General features: G+C 41.4%; 1 protein-coding gene across 6 annotated transcripts in view; it reads right to left on the bottom strand.

Annotated features, from left to right (window-relative positions):
- sh3pxd2aa (SH3 and PX domains 2Aa) overlaps positions 1–27,972 on the bottom strand; it is a 110,426-nt gene that overhangs the window by 69,661 nt on the left and 12,793 nt on the right. For all 6 annotated transcript variants that reach the window (XR_010927837.1, XM_067584380.1, XM_067584382.1 and 3 more), the window contains exons 2-5: positions 27,013–27,093; positions 9,938–10,013; positions 8,057–8,133; positions 5,678–5,769 (exon numbers count right to left, since the gene is read on the bottom strand). Coding sequence is in view for 5 of the 6 variants with exons in the window: in XM_067584380.1 (XP_067440481.1) it covers positions 5,678–5,769; positions 8,057–8,133; positions 9,938–10,013; positions 27,013–27,093 (326 nt within the window). In the remaining variant the exon portion in view is untranslated. The remainder of the gene's footprint in view (positions 1–5,677; positions 5,770–8,056; positions 8,134–9,937; positions 10,014–27,012; positions 27,094–27,972) is intronic.

Here is a 27,972-nt window from a genome sequence, read left to right as displayed (position 1 = left end):
CTTTGACTGTTTAGAATATTCAGATATTATCAGCATCTGTTGGCAGCATGTCATACATTTTTAACAAGCAGCTAGAGCTACATTGTCTGCTGTGTGAAATCATTTCAATTTGGATAAGGAAAGCGGAGCATCAAGCACTTTTAATGTCGGAAAAGTCTTTCCAAAAAGGGGGTAGTGACAGCTACTTTCAACAAAAGGAAAATTATGAAAAGACACTACTTTTAGGGGAATCGTGACCTCATCTCGTCTTCATCACACTGTCTTTTCACTCTCTGGTGAGTGTTTATGATTTGTGCGCCCAATTTATGATCTACAATTTTTGCATTGAAAATTGTTTGCATTGATATTTTCAGAAAAACTAATTGAGGCAGTGATTAAAGCTATTTTGATTAAAAGGTGAAGCTGTGATTAAGGCTATTTTTTCTTTAAAGGTACCCTGTGGAGTTTTCGTGTCAACGCAGAGTAAAGGTGGCTGTATAGTCCTTCAGAAATGCTTGTCGGACGGTGGAAAAGCCCATTAAAATCCCTCCCCTCACACCTTCCAACAGCAAGGGACTGTGCACGGCCATTTCTGTAAACGGACAAGCCAACATTCTCACCCACTTCAGGCAGTGATTGGCCAGCTGTGTGGACTTGAGACAGGAATCAGGGTTTCAACTTCTCTCTCTAGCTCTCTGTTTTCATGGCCAACTATATCTGTCACTTTTCATGTGGAGAGAGAGGAGGAGAGACTGTCTGAAAATATGCGCCGTTATCGCCATACTTGAAACAACATTGCATCTCTCCTCTGCTCCGCTCTACTCTCTGTGTCATGGATGTATAAAGAGCTGCGAGTCAGTGTGTCTGCTTGACTGAGGGCGGGGCTGAGCTACACACAGGCAGAGCGGAAAGGCCAAAGCTCAGTGTGGCACCTTCCCACAGGGTTGTGTGGAGGTGTGGGCGTGTTTATTTGTGCTTTAGAACGTAACCGCCGTGAAACAATCAGAAAATAATGTTTTATTTATCTGATTCACGGCTTTGTTCTCGCCAATGTCGCTGGATCTTCTCAGTCACTCTCTAGATCACTTGACCACCACTTCTCTAGTATACTTTTAATGTTTACATTCAGTGTTGTGTGTATCCTTGGCGTATTGCTAGGTTTCTTGGTGCGTTACTGCCACCAATTGTAAATCAGTGGAATACATTGGCTTGTGCAGTTGTGATACAAAAGTCTGTCAACTATAGAATTTTGTCACCACTGTGTGTACATACATGTGCATCCTAAAGGTTGTGCTAGTGGAGCACGAGATGCAAACATAATGGGGACCCACTCATCAAAATATTAGCACCACTAGTGGTCAAAAACTTAACAGTGTACCTTTAATGCAAGATATTCCATTGAAAATTTTGCAGCTGTATAATGTAGGGATCAAAATTAAATAACTCCTTTGGAGGTTAAAATACGTGATCTCTACACACACACACACACACACACACAAAGTTCTACTTACAGTTTTACACATAAAACACATAAGGAGAAAACAGGAGATATTAGGGAAGAAGTCAATATCAGATCACTTGGATGTAATAGATGGTCTGACAGGACACACATGCACACACACACACACACACACAAACACCATGATGGATTAATATTATTCTCCAGCAGTCCATCCTTCTCAAGGTTTCAAATCACTTTTCTTCCCCCACAGCACTTATGCACACGTGTGCTTGAACATTAAGAAACCCACACACGACTATAACACACACTCTCTAATTATGGCTTTAAATCAATGGCCAATCTCATTCTTGAACACATTCCCCCATGATTCATTTTCATTAAGCAGATGCATTATGGGTAAGGAATGAAGGCAACCGATCCAATTTAGCCCTGACACAAGTCGAGTCCTCTGGATCATGACATCTTACTAACCATTAACTGAGCTTTTTTCTTTTTTTTTTTTTTTTAAACAGAGAGCGGGCACTTCACCCCCCTGAGTATTTTCTCCTTTTATTGAGACAGAGTGAAAGCCTGCAGGGATACAGTGAAGCCAGAAAAAAGTTCTGCTCCAGTCGGCTCCATTTCATCTGAAGGCGACTGGGGTACAGTGCTTCCTGAGGATGAGGTCTCCACGACTACTCCATCTGTGGCTTCAAATTACAACTGCTACACTGCTTTAAGGTGGAGAACAGCTTTAGTGTATTCTTTGTGTCTTTTTATGATTTAGTTAGAAAAGCACTTGACAAATATGAGCATCAGGAATGAGAATTTGTCATTTTAAGTGTAGTGAATAATAGTGGAAGACAACTGACTGCTACTAGCATGTCAAAGGATTTTTGCCTTCTCTCACCTAGTCTGATAATGTTTACAATATGCTCCTTAATGCTACAGTTTGTTTCTAGTCCTTTGCACAACATGCGTTTGTGGAAGACTGCATGATGTGATTGGTTGGGGTTCAGTGCATAGTGTCAAACTTATAGTCTTCACCCTAACCAATGCTGCCTCAAGTTCACCTCTAAATATGTTGTTTATTTTCAACTGAAGCATTTCCGATTAATGCAAAGCTAATTTGGTCTCTTCAGAACTCTGTTACTTGTCTCATGTTGTTGTGAAAACTCATATCAATGTGCCAGATTTGTCACTATTTTGCACTCAACCTAATATGACCCAATGGTTTTGCAGTATTTCTAATTGCAATGGTGTAAGAAAAAACATACTCATTAGGCAGAACAATGCCTTTCATATATAAATATACATTGCATTTTATTATTACTGATGCATTAAAGTGTAAATTTCTTTAATACTGCAGCTTGTCAAGATGGTGCTAGTTGTATCTACTTTACATATTTCTGTGCATATTAGTCTACATTTATAGCAGACCAGTATCTATTCCCATTTATTTTGATGTCTCTCAAGTTGCAAGTTAAAAGTTGCCTCTTTTAAAAAATCCTCAAATTTGTGTTTAATTTCTAAAATTTTAGAATTAGCTTTCCAGATGTTACTTTTTGAACTTGTAGAGAAAATGCACTTATTTGATAAATTCCTCTCCTTATAACATCCTACTGCAGTTCGATTGTAGCAGTTTTTAAAGTTGTAGTTTGGTTCTTCTGGATTAAAAGTGCTACTTAATTCAAGTGCAGCTAGTCTGAGGGAGTGGGTTCGGATATCTGGTATAGCACTTGAAATGTTTTCCTCCAATTTATCCAAACACAAGTTCTTCGTATCCCTTGGTGACAAAGTATTTGATGGTGCTCCTGTGTGGAGTTCCTCAGGGGTCAAACCTTGGACCTGTCTTATTCGGTGGCTGTGCCTCTTTTCATTTTCATGTAGTGATCCCTCAACATCCTGAACTTCTGAGTAAACATCAGTGTAATTTCAGTGGATGAAAATAAAGTGCATAAAATGAGCGTGTGCACTACTGTGTGTGTCACAGATGGGGGCTAACAGACTGAATAGTGAGAGCAGCGTGTGCACACATTATTGATGCTCTACATATATAGTTTCATCTCCCACAACTCCTGACAACAAAACATTAATGCAATTTCTTTATGCACCAAAATACACTGGCATATACAAGACAGAGAGAAGGAGAAAGAAAAGAGAAAATGATGTTCATAGAGAGAAAGAAAAAAAGGATTGGAAGAGATGAAGGCTGTATGTCAAATGCCCGGCAGAAAGACAGTGAAAGAGGGATGTGAATGAAGCAAGATGGAGAGCTGTATGGACAGCGAGGAAATGAAAGCTGTTGATCAAAGAATGATTGCATGGCGGTGGGGTTTGTAACCTTGAGCTGTCGCATCAATTAAACGTACTTGAATTTATGAGGCTGAGTTAGATACAAAGAATTAAGATGGGGGAGGAAGATGGGGAGAGATATGTGCTGAAAAACACCGGCAGGCAGAGGTCACTAAATCCTGCCTGGCTCGCTTCTTTCCTCTCATTCAAGAGACAGAGGCGAGGACAAAACTCTAAACTACAGATGAGAGAGGAGAGGAGAGGAGAGGAGAGGAGAGGAGAGGAGAGGAGAGGGGAGGAGAGGAGAGGGGAGGAGAGGAGAGGAGAGGAGAGGAGAAAGGCAGAGAAAAGTAATTAAAATACAAAAAAAAAGACATAGCCTGGGTCAAACAAGAGTATCGGTTGCAGCACCCCGGGTGCAGCTATCTTGGTGCATACAGGAACGCATTACAAATGAACAGTGCGATACTGGCATTTGAGGTTTGGAGAGGAGAGTGTGTTCTCTAATTAAAAACTACCCAAAGGGGCTATCTCCTGCTATGAAACAAGTCATTCTCCTCCTCCCGCGCTCACAACTCACAACTCCTCTCTCTCTGCCGCCCCCTCCCCCCACAACCCCTTCGCCTGGCCAGGCCTAGCATGGTAGGAGGTTTTAACGAACTCGGAGAGAAAAAGCTGATTTGGGAATAGACTAGAAAGTGAGAACAGAAAGAGAGTTACTGAGCTTAGCTGCTGTACAATCATGCAGCATTTTTGGAGGCTCAACATGACACAATGACATGTGAGAGATGCTGAAATTCATGAGATGATGCACAGGTGCATAGGTGTGGGTGCTGCAAGTTTGCGTGTATTTGTGTGTGCTTTCATAAGCCTGTATAACCTAATCTAGGTCATAGGCAGAGGTAAACAAGCCTCCATTACTGCAGAGGCATCTCACACATTAGTGCTGCTGTATTTGTAAAGGATTTCACTTTTTAACCACTTTTGCACAGCTTTTGACAAGAAACAAAACGGAATCCTGTCAAACCTTGCTACATGTTGAAATATATCAAAATGCTGTTGAAACAATGTTTATAGATAGATATCTAAAATACTTTTCAACCAAATTGATTCCAATTTTGTTGAACACCTAGAAGTCTTTTCACCTGCAAATCACCAAAATGTACTTCCTAAGCACTGCTGCTACCAGCTGCTCAAACACAAAACGTCCCCTTTGGAAAAGATTCAAAGCAAAATCCACTAGCCTCTGCTCCATGAAGTCCTTTTCATTTTAATGCATCTCCATGAAATCCATACAATTCACCAGACTTCTTGCACCTTTTCTGGTCGCTTCTACAAATTCATGTTTTAGTGTTTTAATGAATTGTATATTTCTTCTGATTAAGATGTACAAAATCATGGATTTCAGGTTTGTTTGTTTATAATCACAAGCTAGCAAATCCTGAAAAGTAATGCCGGCTAGGGCTTAAAGCGTGTGATAAAGAGAGTATTGAATTGAGCATTGGTGCATTTTATTGCTCATGAATTTAACCTTTTCATTTGTAAGAGGAAGATCATTTCCTCTTACAAAAGAAAAAAAAGAAAGAAAGTTGTGTAGGCTCACTTTAATTACAAGAAAGCACTTTCATTTCCACCTTGTGGAGGTCAGATAAAGGTGGTATCATTCATTTTATTTTTCTCCCAATGCTGATGTCAAAACCAATTTCAGTCTAGTGTTTTGAGACTGAGTAACACCCAAATTTACATTGGCTTATCCGTCAGAGGGGGCAGCCACAATCAAGCCAGCATCCATACTTTCAGAGCCGGTGAAGATGCATTCAGTTCTACTGTGCCACCACAGTAATAACAGTCTCACTAGACAGTGCCAGGTATAAACTTTTTCAAAGTGTGTCCAAACTTTTGACTGATACTGTATATATACGTGTGTGGTGTTTGTGTGAATGTACAGCATGTGACACTCACTCCACTGGGGGGTTGATGTCCTCAGTTTTCGTCTCAAAGAAGCGCAGCACCTCCTCGCTCTGAGAAATCTGAGGGGGGAGTCGCACCAGCGCCTAGACAGAGACAGAGTAGGAACTTAAAAAGATGACAGACTTTGATGAAATAAGTCATCCTTATTACTTGAATATATCATTATGTGAATGTCTAACTTCCAAGTATCTTAAAGCTGCAGTCATAAATATTTTTGTACTCTCTACTCAGTTTTTTGGCCTCTTTTAGCTCATTGTTTTGGTTTTCTGTTCTAATCAAAACCATTTCACCTGTCAAAAAAAAGCTCTGAAACCTATGATGCACTACCTGTGACATGTATTAAGACATATAAAAATATTCTGCTTGGAACAATAATGTGTGTCTGATATGGTTTTTCCACAAAAAGGATAATTACCATGTTAAAATCCTTAAAATGATATCTACTCCTTTTCCTTCATTAAAAATTCCAGAATCTATGAATATGCAAATATATTTTATTTCAGAAGTTTAACTGCTGGACACAAGGTCTCCCCCTTCACTGTTAAGTCCATTCACAGTGTTTGTGCATTGGAGGCTCATCATACTTGTGTAAGTTGAATATTGGAGCTGTGATGTCACAAATCAAGCTCGTAGGTCCACCCCTTAAGATTGGATTTTCAATGAACACAAAGAAACTTTCCACTCTCAGCAGGTGAATGTGAAAACAGCCTTCTAGTGTCAAACTCTGCACATCCATCATTCTACACAGCGAAGCTCCAACATCCAACGGTAGGAACAAGAAGAAACATATTTTTGAGTGGAGGGGGACTTGGTTTTATTCTTGGTTGTATGCGCATTGGGAATTGTATGATGCCCAATATACTAATTAAGGTAAATCAAACAAATGTACAGGTTTTTGGGAGAATAATTGCTCCTTTGTGTGTATAATTTGTTTAATATCTGCCATGTAAAAATTAATCACAAAAAATAGGTTTTTCACACCTTTTCAGCCATCCTCCCTCCACTGTTCTCTCCCTGTATGTTCATTGACAAAGCCACACTACGGTCAAAGACCGTATCAGACCGGATCATATGTCTGACTAACCATCTATATTTGATGATCTGGCCGGCTCCCACCAAAGGCATAGCTCATGTACGGGGGTGCCGGACCATGAAGCTATGCAATGACATATGTACAGTGTAGGCCTTTCATTTAAATTTGCACAGTCCCAGCTACCTTCATATTTCATTCATCAGATGCTATATTATAGAAAGAGCCTTGTGGTTGTGATTGAAGAGGCCATATCTCACTGGGTGCCCACAGCTGGCTGGACGCAGCATCCCACGATCTCTAGAGAGCAGATCCTTTGAGAATGCTGGGTAATTACTTTTCCTCTCTGTTGTTTTCCTCCTAAACAGGATGTAGGAAGTAAACAGTGCGGCACACTCCAGTGCTGGGCAAAAAAAAAACCGGCTTGCTAAAGCAACTGTAAACACTAGAGCGCTTCAGGATATTTGGGTAATGAGGAAGCCAGTTCTCTCTTAATAAGGCTTTGCTCGTGTTGAGCTAAGGATCAGGTTCATTTCAGATTTGGTTTTTTAAATTCTTTCGGTCCCAATTACTGAGCTGTTACTATGACTAACCTTTTCTAATGCAGGCCAATGATACTGCTCCCTAATTGTGTGTATAGGGAAAAAATCTCAAGAGCCCAAATCTGGTGTAATGTACCCACTCTCTACTGCTAATGTGGCTATGTGCCAAGAGGAAGGAAGGAAAAGGGGAGGGCATGATGGAGGAAAGGATCTAAATATGGGATACATTTTAAAAAACGAATAAGAAGAGGAACAGGAAGGAACATTAGGCAAGTCTCAAACGACAAAAGGCCATCACTCTCACAGTTTCTTCTGTCTTTTGGAGAAAGGGCATGGTAATTTGGAGAACTTCTTTCTTTCCTAGTGAGATGTGCATTAAATGATGGGATGCGCTTGTTAGTGAGTGAGACTTTGAAATAAAGTGATGTAAAGTCTGTTTCATGTAGTGCAGTGACTGAGAAGTTTCGTGCACAACTACGTCGCCCCACTTTACTGACTGTAGCACACGTGCAAATAAATAACCCTTCATCTGTAGTAACAAAAGATCATAACATCTCCCCACCAAGAGAAGTCCTTCATAGACTCGGAAAAGTGCAGCAGAATAGCACTGATAAGTTGTTCATTGTGAACACTCTCTGTAAATTTTTCAATGTCTACAACTGTATCTGCGCCATATGTCCCATGTCTAAAGCATGTGAGAGGACAGTATAGGCCGTGACCTTTGACCCCTCACAGGCTGGGGACATTCTCCAGAGTCAGATGGGGAACTGAAGGATGTTTACAATAAGGCCTCTTTACCCTGCAGTAGTCGTCGATGAAACGCAGCCGCTTCATGGCCACGTCTCGAACATGACTCCTCCGGAACAAGATTTTGCCTGCAGAGGAGGAGTGGAAGAATGAAAAAAAAAAATTAAATTGGAGGAGAGTGAGAAGATGAAAGAAAACAGAAAAAAGGTGTGATGATAAATAGAAAGGAGGAGGCAGAAAAGAGTAAATATTACACACATGCACATACAGCTCACCCCAAAACACAGCAAATTTATGCTGATTTTGCAGAGCAGCCAGTGCAGACTGCTGCATGTAATACCCCAGCCCACCAGGAGATGTCAGTAATACATGACAGTGATCCTTCATGGCCAAAGCACTCTCAGTCCCACACTCAAGGCTCCAGCTGTCCCCCTATGGATTTCATGACCTCAACCTGTGACATGACTTTCTAAATAACAAATAGGATTTGTGCACACATGGGTCTCACATTTTAGCCCTCCTCTCATCTCACTCATAGTGAACACTAAAGTCACAGACCCCATCCCCCACAATCATGCTATGTGCCCTGCATCCTGTTAGAGAAGTGTAAAATAATGAGCGATTATTGCATAATCATCTCTTCTGGAGGCACTATTTAGAGAGATGTACTTGTGCAAAAATAATAATTTTACATACGATACATACAAAATGGTTTCCAAAATATTCATTTTTAACGACCATCAGGGCTTCCAGACAAGCACAAGTCTGCATTATATCACCCATGCTCCATTATTAGCACATTAGCATCACTGCTCCTCACTACTACTGCTGCACACTTCTCTCTTTTGACTAAAGATGTAGAGTAGAATCAAAGTCAGACAGGGCGGAAACATTTGGCTGAAAGAGACGGCTCAATCGCTCGGTTTAAAGGTCAACTTATGGGAAGCGGTGCTTACGACATCCACTGACCAATTTGCTGTGGGAACCTTAAATATTGTCCTGCAGTTTGTTGTAGCCTGTAAGAGTCATGCAACAAGGGCAGAGGACTTTATCCTGAAACAAACATCCTCAAACAGATAGTCAATATTGTTTGCATTGGGCCACTGGCTTCATAGAAAAGAGGTAGGTGGAAGTTTGGTTGGATTCCAAATTGGTTTTGTTTGTAAGTGTGTGTCAACAAGAGAAAAAGATTCACAGAAGGAGGAGGGCTTGAGGGGAGACAGAAAGCATTTACAGTTGATGCTCGGGACCATGTGCTGGCCGCGTGGGCTTAAACAGAGAGTTTACCAAAATAAACTAAACAGACAGAAGCATTTCATTCCCTCAACACAAATTCATCTACAGAAATCAACATGACAAACATACAGGTGTACACAGAGACCCATAACAAAAAGAGAGAGAGAGACACACACACACACACATCAGTATGATTAGCAGAATAACTGTCAGCTCTTCTGCCCCGGACACTGAACTGCCACAAACACCATCATCGATCACTGCCACTGCTCTGTAGGTCGCCATGAGCCTGAATGTCAGGCGACGACTTACAGCAGGAGAGACGAGCATGCATGGCATGACTCCAGTCAATACCAGGACACGCACACACACATACCCATGTAATAAAACACATGCATAACCATGACCTTAGTTAGAATCCCATTCAACCTAAATGAATCAAAAACTGTCTCACCACCCAAAAAAGGTCAGACATACAGGCATGCACAGTTAAGATGTGAAAGTCACAGATAGCGCCTTGTCAGCAGTACTACGGTGACACATACATCTATACATCATACATACACACACATGCACACACATGCAGCACAGGCAGGCATCAGTAACCAGCTCATATTGACGCCCTGCGAGTGCCAGTCATACATTATTAATATGGAAGCCTGTTCAGATAACTGGAGCTCAGGGGCAGGCTATTACCTGGGAGAAACGGGATGATCCTCTTCTTTGGGTCTTTCTGCCCTCCCTCAATTGGGAACTTGTCAAGTATCTGCATCTATGGTAGCAAGAGGAGAAAAAGACAGTTTTAGTGTTATACTGTAGCATTTTGGGAAAGAAAGTTACCTGCTTTGTTTCCAAGAGTGAGATAAGAAGTTTGTAGCAATCTCATGCCTTTGTGTTAAGTATAGAGCTAAAGCCAAGAGGCAATCAGCTTAGTTCAGCATGAGCACAGCTAGCCTGGCTCACTACAAAGGTAAAAAAAATATGCCTACCAGCACTTCTAAAGTTCACATTACATAAATATGCTAATAATATGTTATTTGTTTAATGCGTACACAAAGGGAAATATAAAGCAACAATTTGTTGTTAATTTTTTGTTAGTTACCACCTGTAACAATTTCTTTAACTTTGGCGGGAGCCAGGCTAGCTGTTTCCTTCTGCTTCCAGTTTGTAGCTAAGCTAAATGCCTCCAGGCTTCAGAACCATACTTAACGTACAGACATGAGAGTGGTATCGATCTTTTCATCTGATTCTCTGCAAGAAAGAGAAGGTGTTTTCCCATAATGTTGAAATATTCATTTCAAACGTAGAAATAAAAAGTGAGACATTGTGGTTTAACAAGCTGGTAGCCTACGGTTTGGAGGCAGACTATTTACTGACCATCGACAGCTAGCTTAGTCTCAGCACAGTCCTCAGAGTAAAGCCACAGGGTTTACACAAGCTCCAACTCTGAACAAAACCATGTGATAACAGAACGTAGGCTTTCAAGTGGCTAGGTACCCAGCTAAGAGGACACAAAATATAAATAAACAACAACTTAGCAGTTAAGAGAGGCACACTTCTTCTCACTTGGAAGAGACTTGCCACCTCCCCTCACCTAGTTAGCTTGGTGCTATCACGTCCTGGACCAGTCTATCCACTGAATGCACAAAGACGAAATTGATACATACCCCCTTTCAAAGACAGCAAACATGCCATGTATTTTTTCTTTCTGTCTAACATATTCCAGTTGGTTTAACAAACAAAGGAGCTTTGGCAAAGGAGGCTTGACTTTTTATTTTGACTAGGAGACATCAGGTAACATATTTTCCATTCAGAGTGGATGTGCAGCATTTTGGGGGTGAGCCCCTTCATATCCGCTTAATCCCAGACCGTCATGACTATATCACACATATTCTGAAAATCAAAGCCTGTCAACATGTCTTTGGTCCCAAGGGCACAGAGCAGCGGTGGCACAGTGAGCTGCTGGGGTTTGCGGGAGTCAAACAAGCTCCGATTTATTCATAAAGCATGGCAACACGAACATGGTGGGAGGAGAAGTGCTGACACTGGTGCTGGAGGTACAGGCATGAAGAGAGAGAGAATGAGGGAGGATGGAGAGAAACAGAGAAACTGAGAGAAGGTAGAATCAAAGCAGGGAAAGAGGCACAGAGAGAAAGAGAGAGATGCAGCAGAGGTCAGGGGGTGGAGATGAGTGTGTCAGCCCTATTGTGTTTACCCAGTTTCACCCTTCAAATAAATCATTCAAGAGAGGGATTAGAGAGAAAGTAAAAGCAAAGCAGAGAGACACAGACGTACTGTACAGCACTGCAGCAAACAGTTTCCGACAGTAATCAGAGATGGAGAGAAGGTGAAGAAGAGCGTGAATGCATGCTTTTGTATGTATGTGTGTGTGTGTGTGCAGAATGCATGCGTAGGGGGATGGAAGGGTTTCTGAAGTCCAGTAGGAAATATAATTTAAAAGGAGAAGAGAAGAGAAGAAAAGAGAGGAGAAGAGCAGATACGTCAGTTGTGTTTGTATCTGATGGTCAAGGGCTGTTAAATAAAAACACGGGCTCTAAGTGAACAAACAGCCTATAGGGGACCAGTATATGTGGAGACATCTACACACACACACACAGTCCCCTTGAGACACATCCGACCCGGATCCAGTTCTCTCTGTCCATCTGTCAATACACTTCCATGATGTCATTGAACTCTTGTCTTTCTTTTACCAGGTTCCACTTGGTCAGAGAGTTAGAGGACACCAGGAAAGAGAGAGTCAATGCTACAAACCTCATGATCCAGATCTATTGTCTGTATCTTACCCCATCCCCACTCCCCCCTTGTTGTATTCTCTGCATTTTATCAAATGTTTCTCTAAAGCTGCTGGGTTACTGCATCCATACTATAACTTCTACTAATGCGACATTTGCAGCAGACCGAGCTGTTTGGACCCCCCCACCGATGCTGCTAGGCACAAAAAAAAAAAATGCTGCTGAATCTCCAACCCGCTCTGAGAGACACACAGGCATGGATGGATAATGGACCAGTTAGCAGAGGAGCGGGTGCTGAATTTGCAAGCCGAAGTTTAAAATGAGACTGTACCTTTTTTTTTTCCTGCTGTCTTAACAAAAGTGAATGATGAGGTGGAATGTGAGGTTAGGAAAAGCCAAAGAGTGTGTGTAGTGTGTAAGAAGCATATATGTGTCTGTGTGTTTGTGGGAGTGCAGGTGCAAGAGCTGAAAAGGACAGAAGCACCTCCAAGGCCTGACATGTCAGCTCACAGCCCATGTCATCTTTACTCAGCTGACTTTTTCATCGGCTTCCTTTTTCCTGGAGTTCACAGGGTTTCCTCATTCAACGATTTGAGCGAGTCCAGCCCTCCCCCTCACCCCTTTTCCTGTGTTTCTTATAAAAGTATTGCTCCAGCCCGGACTGGCCCACTTGGATCAAGGTCAACTCATTATTAAGCTCGCTCCAAAATGCACGCTTTCCTGTCGCTGCTGACAGATTCCTGGCAAGAGCAAGCGTGCTCACATCCCGCCAGGAATTGTGGGATCACAGAGAGAGAAAATGGTGAGAACAGGTGGGCCGATGGGGATCAGGTGACGGAGGCTGTAACACAACTGCTCTTTTACATGCATGGATACATACTGTACACTTTATAGGAAGCACACAGCACTTGTGTCTTGCTTCCTTAACTTGTGACCTGACGCACACAATTATTAGTCCAGATGGTAATATACCATTCCTAAGATCGGGCCAGAGAAAGAAAAGAAATATATAATGAAAAATAAAAAATAAAACACTCATGCCAAACCATTGCTCCACTTCCCAGACTTCACTTCACTGTCTCCTTGGTAACCAGCACAGAGAGAGTGTGAAGAAGAGTTGTGAAGGGACGTGATTGGATGATGCTGTGCAGTTCTGGACCACTGGTGTAAATGTTGGGAGTCAGGTAAAAAAAAGAAAAAAAAGCAAGAGCATGATGATGTAATATTTACTCTACTGTCAAATTCATACTTTACCTTTCCTGCAATGCTCTTGCACATTATGCCTTCTTAGTATTTTTGTTTGCTTTTTCTTTTAACATTTCATTTAAGATGATTCAAATTCTTACTCTAAAAACTGTTAATGTAAGATTGCAAGGGTCAAATAGTAATTCATAAAAGGAAGTAAAATCGCTCTTCTTTTGTGTGAATGACTGATACTAATTGACTCTAAAATCATTTAGACATGTAGTAATCATAAATCTGGTCACAGTCAAGGGTCTAAGGTAGTGGTCTTTACATTTCGGACTGTCAACTGGTCAGAGGATATTTATCACCATGGACAACGAGGGGTTCATTTTGGAAGTGTAAAATCACAAGATTTTATATGACACCACTGCTGCCATGACTGCCCCGGTCCCTGGCTTCCTCTCCAGGTACAAAGGTGGCTCTCTTCTTTCTGGCACTCCCAGTGGGGTATGACGCTGTGCGGAGGATGGAACAAAACTGCATTGCAGCCAGAACACATCACAGCTGTGCCTGGTGGAATCAAGGCATTAATCAGTAAGTCCGCTCAGATCCATTCAGGTATTGACAAAAACCTGAGATCCGTGGCAATAAAAAATGACCCTATATGACCCAGTTAGACTAAATATGATCTGGACTCAACCTGTCTTGAAAGGAACCAAGTAGACCCCTGAAGAACTCTAGACTTGGGCAATTGCAACTAAAAATAGTCTATTTTCAATCTGTTGGCAAATTTTCAGATTAATCAATTACTTCTTTGGTTTATAAAAGTCAGAGCAACAGTCCACAACCCAAAGGTATTCATTTTATAATGATGTAAAACAAAGAAAAGCAGCAAATCTTCAAAAGCTGGAACCAGAAAACAGCATTTTGCTTCACAAATGACTTCAATTCTCTTTTCTCTAGATGTAAACCTATTCTGAATAGACCAAGCCATCAAGATCCAATGCTCATTTCCAAAATGAAACATTAATTAACATAACATCCATTTGAGGAAGAATGTTTCTCTCTTGAAACTACAATATACAGTAAGTACAGTATACTTGAACAGAGCCTTTGGGCACAGACAGAGGAACAACTGACAACAGGGCCAGTGTTGGATAGTGCTCAGAATGACACTAACAGCAGCTCCTTCTTCAACTCATGCACATGTGCTAAGAATAGAGCCACCATATAAGGAACGGCGAGAGTCAGTTGGCATAAACTTCAGGGATGCCATACTGTTATTGTGCAGTGGATTGATGCCTCACTTCCTGTTGGTGGTCATGTGACGACGAGGGTTTACCCTGGGCTTAGCAGTAGTGGAACAGAATGGAATGGAAATAAACACACACATTCAACCTCTGGAACAACTCATGACCGGCATGACAAGACAGCCATGTGATCTTCGCGCCATTTCCACAGCAACGTGGTGATAGTGAGCGAGGCCACAGACTCAGCATGCTTGTTCTCACCGGTCTCAGGGCATGATATGATAAGGTCAATGCTCTTGCTGTTCCGCTCATTTCAGTGAGCAAACATACAATTAATGATAAAGCCTGCGATTATCCTGTCTCCATGATGTAAACATGTTGTTTCCTCTCACTTTTACACCCGAAATCAATCAAACCCCTTTTTCTTTTGAGGGAATACAGGTTCCAAGAAGGACAATTAGCTCAAATTTTTGACATGTGAGGAGATGCCAGAAATCAATCTAGACCAACCTTTACTTCAAAGTACAGCCTCAGTTCCTAGAGACAGAAGGATAGAAACTAATGGAGCACATGAATCACAAGTCTGAACATGCATTAGCGCCCGGCAGTATTCAGTTTCAGAGAGACAGATGTCTGAGATGGGCTTGAGGGGGGGACGGCGTTCCTTTCCAGCTACAATCACTCACAGTTGTGCCTCTAAATATAAACTGGCACCCTGGCACCAGATCTGGACAAATCACTGCCCATGACTGGCACATTATATTAGGATGGAACATGATACCCTGGTATTCTGCATGCTTTTATGCCGTGAATGAATAAAATGTGAATGGCTGAATGAATGTGGGAGTGACGCGGGGGTTGGATTTGTCTAAAAAATTTGAGCTCCGTTCTAGAGATGTCAACACTGCGGGTGTTATTCCCCATGTGGAAACTCAGGCTCCCCTTAGTTTCAATGAGACAACAGGTGCAGAGATGTGGTAAGTTCTGTCTGTCTGCAGTCCCTCATTCGTCACCCCCCCAATCTCAACCTGTAGAGCCTGCTGTGGCCTTTGGAGCAAGGATTGGGGATGGGCTTTAACTGGGAGAGACCCTTCATGGGATCCTGTTTTCTCCAGGGGCTGAAATCCAGTTTGTCAAAACCTGGTGGCATCTGTAGCCTTATGGGTGATAAGAATTGGACAGGTTTGTATTACAGTGATAGGAACACCTCCTTTCAGAGTTGTAGTGAAGACGGTTGGGGTTGTTTGATTGTTTTTCACACAATTATTTTCATTATTGATTAATGTAACAATTATTTTATGACAAATCAAACCATTTAATCTACAAATTGCGTGAAAAAGGCTCAATACAATTTCCCTGAATCCAAAGTGAGTTGGACATGCTCTTCAAATTGTTTTTTTTGTCCAACCAACAATCCAAAACCGCCCAAGAATTTAATTTACAAAGATATGAAACAAAGAAAAGCAGACTTCACATTTGAGAAACTGTGAACCAGAAAATGTTTTGCTTGATAAATGAAAATTGCTTCACTCATTAAATACATGGCCTTTGCTGTATGATGTAGCACCTCTGCTTGTTTTCCCTGAAGCCAAATATGCCTGATATTGTACGACGTTATTATTCTGAAATTAAGGGAGGTGCTCTTTATTTCAGGCAAGGCAGGTCACCTCCGCTATGATGCTACAGGAAAACCTTGAATTTATTTCTTCATTATTTAATGGGCTAATCTTTTCAGCATCATTATTTTTTATTACCAATTTGATATTACACTTCTATCTTTAGGATAAGAGTGAGAAATGGCAGTGGAAGGTGTTGATTAATGATTTTCTGAGAAACTGCATAATCCAATTTCATCCAAGCGCTCACACTAAAACAAATTAAAGACTTGTGAGCCAGTTTGCCAGTTGTATGAACTGTGTTAACACTGTGCCTAAGCAAAACATCGCCTGCTGGAGGAGAACCATGGCAATGAAATGCAGAGATTTCAAACCACTGAAACAATCCCTACATATCTCTGTGTCTCCATCTCCAGGTTCAGCAGGGGCAGTGGTGGTGAAGTTCAGACAACCGGGTGTTTTACGCACACACAGTCGTTAAAAATACATTAATCAAAGAGATAAAACAGCATAAGCTGTGAGAAAACCTTGAAGACACAACTAAGTCCAGTGTGCAAACATGGGTAAAAGAGAATGTGAAAGGCGCAGGCGTTTGCTTTTCAACTCACATACTGTAATTTACTGGCATTAGGCCAGAGATGACTATTTATTTTTAGTTCAAAGTAAATTGCAGTATTGAAGGGATGAGAAACAAGAACAGGGTCAACCACGATTAATTTAAACAAAGAATCAGTTGGTTCATTCTATTTGCCCTTCATTTGTGCCCAAAGTTTAACCTCCCTTAACATTTAATGGACGCATCAGCTAAATGTTCCAGTGGCATTTTCAGGCCATTTACCACCTCAGCTGCTTGGGTGAGTTCTGCCTGAGCGAGCAAACAACAGTTTCACTTTCCAGAGCAGCCACAACCTAAATCTGTGGAAAAGAACAGTGTCGGCTTACACATGGACTGCTTTACTTTGGGTTAAGTATGTAGGCCAGCCAACTTACAGTTCACGAAAAGCAAAGGCAGAGAGGAAGGGCTCTCACCTGTGCCAGGGTTCAGCACCAACAGTGTAGCAAAGGACCTAATTTAGCCATGCTGACAGTCTCAAGAGTTTCCATACTGACAGCCAGGACAAACCTTGGGCAGTGTGGACAAACCAAAACCTCTCCCAAGAGGGGTGAATTGGATGGCAATGCCCTCCCTGTGCATGTGTAAGTTGGTACTCCATGCACTCCACGGCCCACATTTATAGGGGTGTGGATGGGAAATGAGAAGTGAGGTTTGGAATATAACCACGAGTGGGCTGAGAGATGTGAGGAAAAAATGAAAGAGAAAGACAAAAAAAAAAATATTTGAAAGAAACTGAATTTGCTTTAGCTGCTTTTTCTTGACATGTTACGTTATTAAATGACAAGAAAACTAGGTGAAGGTTAAAAGCTCTGTAGTTTGAAAGACCAGGGTTGTGTCCAAAATCACTCCCTTGCTCACTCATTCACTACTCCCTATACTGTCTAATAGACACTCAATAGAGACCAGTAAATTGAGATTTAGAACACCATGAATCATCACCATTTTTTAATCATCACTCACAGGTGTAGTGTCACACAACTGTAACTTTTACATCCATAAAATATTCTGGGTCATGTTCTAAAGGTAAGAAAACTGCATTCAAAATCCCTTAGACATTTGTAATAATGCAAATACCTAAAAATCTAGCCTTGGTACCTTGGTGTATCAACAGTATTTTGTGTGTTTCACTCCATACGTTTAGATGAGGGTAGTATTTTTATACTGGTGTCTATGTCTTTTATTATCTCTTAACAAACACTATTTCACAACCCAACAGAAGACTCCATGAACAAGTGGAGGGGCCACAGTTAGTTCAGACATGTCTGTAACAGGACAGAGAGGACAGAATGCTCACAGCTAAAAAGTTGAAAAAATTACTTTAAAATCGATTATTGGTGAACATAATGGATACTGACTAAACCAAGTTACAATGACAGAAGTACCCACGCTGCTATGCTGGCTAATTTTCATGAGTCGTTGTGGTTGGAGTTCGACTTGTTGTGGTTTTGTATACTCACAAAGTAATTATTGCTTAAGGTTTCAGTGGTGCCAATTCAAGCAGGACCAATTTGTCCTAAAATATAGGTTAGACAGTAAACTCCAGGAGCATGCTTCATTTTTTCAGAAATACTGATGAAAGAAATGCTGAAGGAGAGTTTTAATCGAGTTACAAAAGCGTAACAAGGGTAGCCTCGACATGACCTCAGGGCTTCAGATCTCTATAGTGAATTTACAGTCACAATTTTAACACTCACTTAATGTTATTTGAGTGTCAGACAGTAAATATAGTACACAATATAGTTCAGTTCAGTTCAGTTCTCCCTATTCCCTAGATTTGTCCTAATTTCCCAATTTTCCTGGAAGAATATGACTGGAATTTATCTCATTGGTAGAAAGGCAGCCACACTACACAGAATCCCTGCCCCAAAAACATTTTTCACAATAAACACTTGACTCAGAAAAGCAAACCAAAACTCAGAAATGCTGCATCTGTGATGTCAGATGTACATTCCCTTGCATTTCACATTTTAGCTATTTTTCATATTTTATAGTGATAATACTTTTGGGTTCCTCTTATTTTTGTTTTTTTTATTTAGACAAAATTGATTCCATATGAATCATCCCCTAGAGACCAACTTTCCAACTGTAAATGGTATTGCTTGCTGAAGGGTTTTAATTTAAGGGTCTTTTATTTCCTTTACATCTCCCCCTGTGTCTTATAGTATAAAACATAATCAGGCTGAGATGGAGAGACACCAATAGAGGAAAATTGGATCATCAAATAATAGCCTGAATAACCAGAATAGACACAAGTAATACCGTTCACACATACACATGCGCACACATGACCGAAAATACACTAACAAGTAGAACACATGCATGCAAAGCAGCCTTCATAGAAACCCATGACAGAAACCTCTGTAGCCTGTAGCTCTGTAAGCTAATGCACTTGACCCGGGGAACGTGCAGGTCATGGCAGATTAGTCAGGGAAAACCACCTCAGAAGAGACCAGAGGGGGTGTTGAAGAGGGGGTGAGGGTGGGAGACAGGGAAGGGTTTCTGAAGAGAGACAGAGACAGATGGAGGAGAGGAGAGAGATATGCAAGCAGCGGGGGAGAGAGATAGGGTTAGAAGTTGTAGGAATGAGATATGAACGAAGCGGGTGCAGCAGTGGGAAGATGTGAGCCGGGTGTACAAAGGGAAGCAAAGACAAATAGGAAAAAAGACAGCAGAACTAGAGGAGATAGACACCTGGGTTTCAGTTTGAATTCTAGTGGGAACTCTCATCTCTTATCGCAGCATGTCTCTATCTCAGTTTCGTCTTTTTCTCTTTCTCTACCTGACCAGTTGGAATTAAAAGCCTGCCTCCCATGTGTCGTGTCTGGCCCGCTATTTACCCAATCACTGTTCATTAACTTACAGACAGAGGAGCGAGGCAGTGCATTGGCTGAACTGTGAGTGACCATTGCCACCGATACTGCAGATAAGCAGAGGTAGTCTATGGATTTCAGTCCTGGATTCTGCACTATCAGCAAAGAACCTGAAAGGAAGTTTGTTTTAACCTGTTTGGAATGCCAGACAGGTGGGGTATGGGCATCTGAAGAGCAAATGATAGTGTCAGGATAAACTTTCAAATACATTCTTGGGATTACCTTTTGTACATTTATTGTATCAAGTGTTCAGAAACAATGAACAAAAATGGTAGCACTTGATAAAAATTATGTCTTTGATGGACAATTACTTAAAAAAAAAAAAATTGCATTTGGACGTGGCCGGATGTCTGTATGTGCATGCAATAAATGACAAATTAATGTTATTATTGTTGATATGACATATGTTATATTCAGCTATTTCTACTGTATAGGAGAGAACAATGTAATAAGAACATATAAAGCATTCTCTTGGCTTGCCCTTCACACCTGAGGATGACAAATGATTGAATTCACTCCATAGTTTCATATTCCTTTTATCACATGTTGCTGATAACATTTGTCCTTGAGTCACTCAGCAGTGCAAGTTGGTCTGTGCTCAACAATATCGGGACATTCAGAAAACATAACCCTGCCATTTCTGAACAAAGATACGCAGCAGAAGTATAAAATAAATACTGTGCAATTTATCAAGTGGCGAACAAAGGCTTAGCTGGAAATGTAATGAAAAAGAAGAAACCTTGAGCAACCTCTCTGTTCAAGGCTCAGCATGAGACAGAGCTCCCATAGATTTCTAGGAGCACAAAGCGCTCGAAAGTTTTCATTGACTCTGCTCCCCATCCCATTCGGGTGGAGAAGACCTTGAGCTGAACGGAAACATGAGGGCTATCCAACCGAGGACAGAGAAGAGAGAGAGAAAGAAAACGAGACAGAGACAGATAGAGAGCAATGGTGAAAGTCTGTCAGCTGCCACATACATCTCCAGATAGCGTGCAGCAAAGTAATCAGAGGAAGCAAACAGAGGGAGTGGGGAGAGGCTTTATACATATATTCTCTATGTAATCAAATATGGTAATCGCCACTAATCCAGATACAGGACAAGAAGAATCAGAGATGGATGTAAGAGGAGAAGTATATAGAGACATACAGAACTATACAGTAAAAAAATACATGCTTAAACATGCAGTGAATTTCTTCATGAACTTTCTGATTCTTGCTCTCTGCTCATGCCCTTACTTGCAGAGGCTGTCAGTCATTGGGAGGGCCTCTCTACCTCGACACAAGCCAAGAGAGGAACACTACCTCCCCTCTTCTCCACACACTTAAAGGGACCATATTTTGAAAAACTCACTTTTTCAGTGTTTGTGCATATATATTTGGGTCTCTGATGTGCCTACTAACACACAAACTGTGGAATAAAACCACCCAGTCAGTTTGGGGAGGGCTGGCTTGCTCTGAACTCGTGTGATTCAACAAGCCATTCATTTGGTTTAATGCCCCCTCTTACGTCACTTGGGGCTTCATTGAGATTGTGCCCGCCCCTGCATCTTTGTTTCTCCACCCAGGATTTCCGGACAAGGGTAGCCATTTTTATTTTCACAAGCGACCAGACCGGTAGCAAACATAATAGGTCTAAGCTAAGAGCTAAATATGCAAAATGCTCTGTTGTTGGCTGTAAACACCGGCACCAATTGCTGCATCAGCCCCCAGCTGACATGCTGTGAGTGATTTTCCATTACGCAGCACAGCAAAGTAAAATAGGTTGTTTACCTGTTGGAGGTGTGCAGGTCGTCTGCAGCTCTTCATCAAACATCATCATCACTGTGGCCGTTTCTGCTTGTACTATTCCTTCCTGCATTATTTCTAACTGATCTGCTGAAAAAAGAGCTCTAAATATCTCCATATCTTGTTGTCTCAACCTTATTTTAATTAAGAATAGTGCCGCTAACAAAGCACCACTAATTCTGTGGTGAACATGTTTAATTTCCTATAAATTCTTCACAATAAAAGTCATTTAGTCATTTAAATATTTTAATATGAAGCAGCAAAAGCAGGAAATGTCGGGTTTTCATCAGGAGTAACTTAACACAACTCTGATGCAGCTGCCCCTCACTAGGCTTCGTGAATATGCCCAATCAGAACATAGTGAGCTCATCGGGAGGGGGGTCTTAAAGAGACAGGAGCTAAGACTGCTTGTTAAGAGACAGAAGCTGCACTGAGGGGCTGCATGAAGGGCCAGTATAAGATAATTAAGGGTACAAAATTAACTTTTTTGCCCACCGGCCAAATGGCTAATGAATAATTTTGTGCCCTGCTGTGAATCATACAAAGTTACTCTAGTGGAGTCCCAGAATAAAAATATAGAGTTGGAAATAAGCATAATAGGTCCCCTTTAAAGAGACCACCCTAAACACTACATATAAACATATGGGATCAGTGTAGCAAAGGCCTGAACTTCTAGCGTAAGAGTGATCACTGTATCTACTACAACCCACCGTAGCTATGACCCATGCTGTTTTTAATGTTGACTGCTTATTATGTTGGTGATCTACAACCTGAAATCAAGTCTACATCTTCTCTCAGTGTAAATAATCATGAATAGAAGACTATTAGATTGAGATGTTCTTTTGGGCCAAATAATAGACAAATCTGCATTAATTATGGGTGTCAATGTCAGACAAACATCTTCTTCAGGTGGTTCAAATGTGATTGGCTAATTAGATTTGTCACCAGGAGATGCTGCAATTTTTTCTCGGCACAATGCATAGCATTGTTGACTGCATTGCATGAAATAAGCCATAGATGAGCCTAACTGGAGTACATCCATGGGAATACATCCTTTCTTTTCTGCATAGCAAATTTAAATCTTACAGTCATCTGAAAATGTCTGCTAAATGACTTAACTGAAAAAAAAATTCTCCAAGAGCCTAACTTTACCTTCATCAATTTTGTTACAAGGACATTCAAAAACATGTCAGACATTTGGCAGAAAGTTAGATATTTATAGCCATTTTTGGTGCTTATCTAGGACACTTTTTTGACTTTTTCTTAAAAGTTTGCACTTTTTGTTTTGCACAAATTTTTGCCATTTTTTCTTTAACTATTGCCCAAAATCTGGTGCATTGTCTTTTCTTTTAATGTAGATCCAAATCTAGATGAAGATTCAAAATTTGTTTTCACTATTAAATTAACAAATTGAATATTAGTATTGAGATTAGTGATTTGTTTGGCATCCACTTTGGTTTTGCAAGCAACTCCAAAATATGATCTATCAACACTTATCTTCTATAGTCCACAATGCTGTATTTAGCAAGTATGGTTTCATTCATTTCAATTAAAAACTCCTAACTAAGCTAGGCTTACTTGCTAAACCACTCTCTAGTTTTAAGCTATTTTTCCAGATTTCCTGTTTGCGTCTTCCCATGCAGAAATTCCATTTACCTATCTTCCATTCCATCCCTCCTGTTAATTGTCTACCTGCTGTCTCTCTTTGATCCCCTGAATGTGGCCCAGTCACCTCCCAGTCACACTGGTGAATTTTCTGAGGCATGGAAATGTCCCACAAATGGCTGAACTGTGCTCATTCATCCTAAATTTAGCCCACTCTCCTGATCCCTTCACCACGGCTGTGGGAAACTCTGCATACTTTCCCCCCTCTGCTCCCAGTCCAGCGAGGACCGATCCTGGGCCTTCCTGTCAAGTGCCCGATTGTAACTCACAGAACAGGTCTTGTGTTTGGCATGTAGGTGTCCTTCCTCTGCCTCTCAGCAGGGGCTAAAAAGTATGTTTCCCGCTCTTTCCTCTCTTTCACACACACCCATAAATAAAATAAAACAGCCCTTTATCCTCAAACCGAAACAATGGGCTCCCTCATTCAGTTGAGTTACAGTATGTCCACAGAACACCTCAAGGACAAAGAGGCTGAGTTAGTGGCCTAGCTATTCAGCAATTTATCCTCGAGGATGGCATACCGATAATGCCTTGTGGTCTAGACATATGTTTCCACCAAACAACCCACTTAGAGGTTAGAGATTCCCAATTCAGTGACCTTCCTTTTAAGCGCTTTGACCACAGCTACCGTATAATTTGCTACTATGAATATAAGCTGCTGTTTGCCGAAAGCCTGCTGCTAGCATCTGTAAAGCTATTTCCAAAAAGATTGAATATCAACCTTGAGACTGCATATATTTGAGCAAAACAGACTAATATAGTGTGTTGGATCTTCAATGGTACTCTGAACACTGAAAAAGGGAAGTTAGAGAAATGTAGCGATGAAATCTTCTCAAACTAAATATTCAATTACTGTAGGAAGGCTCGTACGAGTGCAGACTTGGAAACAGAAAAGAGGGGTTTACTGTGTGCATGCATGCAGAGAGAATACAAACCAAAGGCCCTCGTAAAAAGAATGAGTCAGAGCGTGTCTTTATTTCCACACCGCAGATTTAAACATACCAACTTCGCTCTGGGCACAAGGACATGGTCGATCACCCATCCCACTCCTCAGAGTTTGTTGAAACATGCTTATAAAGCCCTCTTTGATATAAGTGACCCTGACGAAACCCACAATATATTTTATTTCTTCCATCTGCATCATCAGTGTTGTCAGCATCAAAAGCCTGTATCTTAATCATTATCGCCACTAGTATTGCCGTCATTCTCATTATCATCATCGCTTTCATATCTTTCATCACTGTCCTCCTTTGCTTCTTTATCATCACTACCATTATTATCATCATCCTACTCTAAATCCTCGCCGCTCCTTTTCTACCCAGCCCACCAGCTGACTCGTTCCTCTCCTTGTCCCAGTTTCCTCCCTTCTGATGAGTAACTTGGGCAGCCTACTTCTGACAGAAGGACACACTGTTTGACTCACTAGTCACAAAACCACATCAGTGCACAGCAGAGCAGCCAGGGAGAGGCAGTCATATCCTGAGGAAGATGAGCTGTTCTTTACTAGACAAACTGAAAAACGCGGTATGTGTAAGGGTGTGGAGATGGGTAATCGCAAATGCATGTAAACCATTTCTCACTTTTGATGACACATAGGTGACACATATTAGTGATAATGTGGCAGGTATGTGGATGTACAAGCCTCTGTTTGTTTTGATCTGCTGTTGTCTTTTTTGTTTGCTGTCTGTAATTGGAGTTTGTCGATTGCTCAAGTAATACTGATGACGGACCACCACTGAAAAGAATCAAACCTCCATTCCAGCAGGGCAGCTTTAGCACCCAAAACAACCACCAAATAGACAACTAATGGCAGTGAGAAGGTGCCACTTTCTCCCCAAAGAAGTGGACAGCGAGGGATCCAACCCACTATTAACTGAATGAAAAAGCAAAGACAAAACAGCTCCCTGCAAGGCAATTCTGGCAGCATTTTGGATTAATATAGTCATTCTATTAGCCATGAATGGCTTCTTTTTTCACAAAGGGCCACCAAATGTGTGTGTCTACATCAAAGCTTTGAGAGTTTAATTGTCCCTGCATTCTAGTACATAAAGACTTGTTTTTTTGGATAAAACCAAAGTCAGTCAAAGCAACATCCATGGCCCCTCTCATTTTGACACCAGCCCAGAACCATGGCCAGTAGATTTCCAGGAAGACAGCCTGCTCTGGGTATTATTAGGAAACAGTCTTGGAATCCCCAGTGGTCTTTGCCAAAGCTTTGGTTAAAGTGCCCTCCAACAGTTTCAGAGCAGCCAACCATGTTTCTCTCCCCTAGGGTTAGCAGGGCTGCTGAGAGCAGCAGGGTCTCTGCACCAGATAAATGTTTGGACAGCAGAGGCTCCAGGTTGCTCTGAAAACAATGGGATCAAACAGGACCGTCAAAGGCATCTAGCAAGATCAAACGTTGGCAGAGGGAACTTTACTTACGGTCCATATACCAGCAGAGATAGAGGATTACTGAGTATTAGAGAGCTGGTCTGTCAGTATTGCCATTGGTAGTTTTATTCATGAGTGTCACAGTGCAAATGGAAACATCAAGGAACCAGGCAAAGTAGGATGTGAAAAGTGAAGTGCTTATGGTGATATATTGAAGTGTGTTTAAAAAGGGACATCTGGTAAATCCCTGAAATACTGTATGTAGTAAGGGATTTTCACAATAGAACTCATTTAACAGCAGCGTGGCCAGACTCTGCCAAACTTTGGCTATGAGAGAGCCACTTGATAAGTCAATATAGTGTCGACCAAGTTGGCCGACCTTTGCCCCACGCCATCTGACAAAGCTAACAAAATCAATCTTTCCTCTGCTGACTAGGAGTGATTTTGTGCCAAGCCATCCATGAACCATTAAGGTTCATTAGTTTCCTCCTGGACAATTTGAGGACTACGCTTGCATATGTGAGGTTGAATATCAGAAGGAAGACACACATCCACTTCACTCACCTATGTCTCTGACTTTTCCAGAACGGAGGAATATTCAGGCATGCATGCTTGCTTGCTTTTCCAAGTTTATTATTCTACCTGTGTCTTTTATTCCACTTTGGGGTAATCAGTTGCAGGGGGGAGTCTTTTTTCCATCTCACACTGCCCCACTGCTTATCAATGGGACCTTTCAGAAAGGACCTTCCCTCCACTGATTGAAACATCATTTCCTGCTGGACTAGCACACTGGGGCTATTGAGATGTGCCCCCTGTAACTCTCTCACTACGGCCCTTTCATATTTACTAGTGACCCAGAGACCTCTGGTGCAATATACATATGGTATCAGCTTGCAGCGGGCCGAGGGTTCAAGGGGCATAAATGTGTGCACACAAACACTCTCAGTGTGGAATAGTCAATCTGAGAGACACAGGGCAGGATTTTTACTGCAACTCCTGCTCTGTTCCAAAATAAATAAAGTCCTGAAGAGAGAACTTGACACTTTAAACATAAGAGGAATGCATCTGAGCCAAGTCATGAAGACAGAAAGACAAAGACCTCCTCCATATAAGACTATATTTAAAGAAACCACCAATCAGAGAAGCCTGCACAAGAGAATCTAAAGGCGACCCACTATAAAGCATGGTACATTAAATTGACTTCCATGTGGATTTCTTGCTTGTACTATAAAAAAGGCCTGTCAGCTCCCTGACGTTTTGAGGGCAACGCAGAGATGAGATGAGAGAGGGAGAGAGAGAGAGAGAGACAGAGAGAGAGAGGGGAAGAAAGAGGATAGAAGGAAAGAGGGGTGCAGATATAGAGAGAGCAGTGCATTGCTGAGTCTCTACAAGGCAAAGGGATACAAACCATGTCTCCCCTGCTCCCCGACCAATTACTAACACACACATTGATTCATTGAGGTGACGAGGTGTGGAGAACACGGGCAGAGACACAGTGAACAGTCACAAGGCTTACACATTAATCTATACAAAACAATTCTGCCAGTTCACAGGGTTGACATGTTCAAAATAGATCAGAGGCAATGGAATTAGGGACTTCAATACTAACACACCCCACATGGGGTATGCAGGGGAGTTTCTGAGTGATGGAAGATTACCTGTAGGTCAAAGAATTTGCTGTATCTTCTGTAGATGATGTGGGAGGTGTTGTCAGAGTAGGTGACATTGATGAGATATACCTGCCAAGAGAAGAAAGCCAAAGTTAAAGGGCTGCAACTAATATTTAAATGGTTAACTAACTTGTTTTGTTCAACCAACAGCTAGAACCTAAAGATTTTACAATTGACAAATGATTAACTGTTTACATTGTAAATAATTTCCCGTCAATCATCAAATCAATTACTCTTCTAATCTTTTCAGCAGTCAATGGAAGAATAGATGGTAATGGCAAACACATGTGCTTGTATTAACAATAAACAATAAACTCACAGGCAACATGCTCACACAGCCATAGACCAATACCCCCAACATGTTTACACATATTCATAAATCTGTCAGTGGTTGATACTTCAGGGTTGATGGTGACATCATCCATCCTTTGTCAGCACAGTGACCTGCTGGCCTTTACCCTTGGATGCAGCAATACAGCAGCTCTGAGAGGCCTGATAAGATTGAGATAGAGTCCATTTATCTGTCAAGAAGAGTTAAGTGATGCCGCAATCATCTCTAAACTAATGAAACATAGATAACCAAGGTAACAGATCCAGAGGCCAGGAAATTTTCATCAGAGACATTAAGAGCAGGTGGGATCTCTCAACTGCTGATATAGAGATGTTCAGAAAAGGGCTCTGGATGTGAAATTACTCAAGTGGATGAGTTGTTACATAACATTAGGCTACAGCTTTTGAGGGGGAAATTACACTCAGTTACCAGTTTACTGGGTACATCACTAACAACTAATGCAATCCAATACAAAGGCAAAGCAAATGAATCCTAACTTTTTAAAGCTTATATTGTTCGAATATTCTGCCCCCTATGATGTGACCCAGAACAAAATCAACACTGACTACAGCCTAGAAAATTACCCATCAAGTCCTAAACATCCAAATAGGTGGTTT

Source organism: Thunnus thynnus, chromosome 3 (genome assembly GCF_963924715.1).
Source record: "Thunnus thynnus chromosome 3, fThuThy2.1, whole genome shotgun sequence".
Lineage (NCBI taxonomy): Eukaryota > Metazoa > Chordata > Actinopteri > Scombriformes > Scombridae > Thunnus > Thunnus thynnus.
This window is presented reverse-complemented; position numbering and strand designations above follow the sequence as displayed.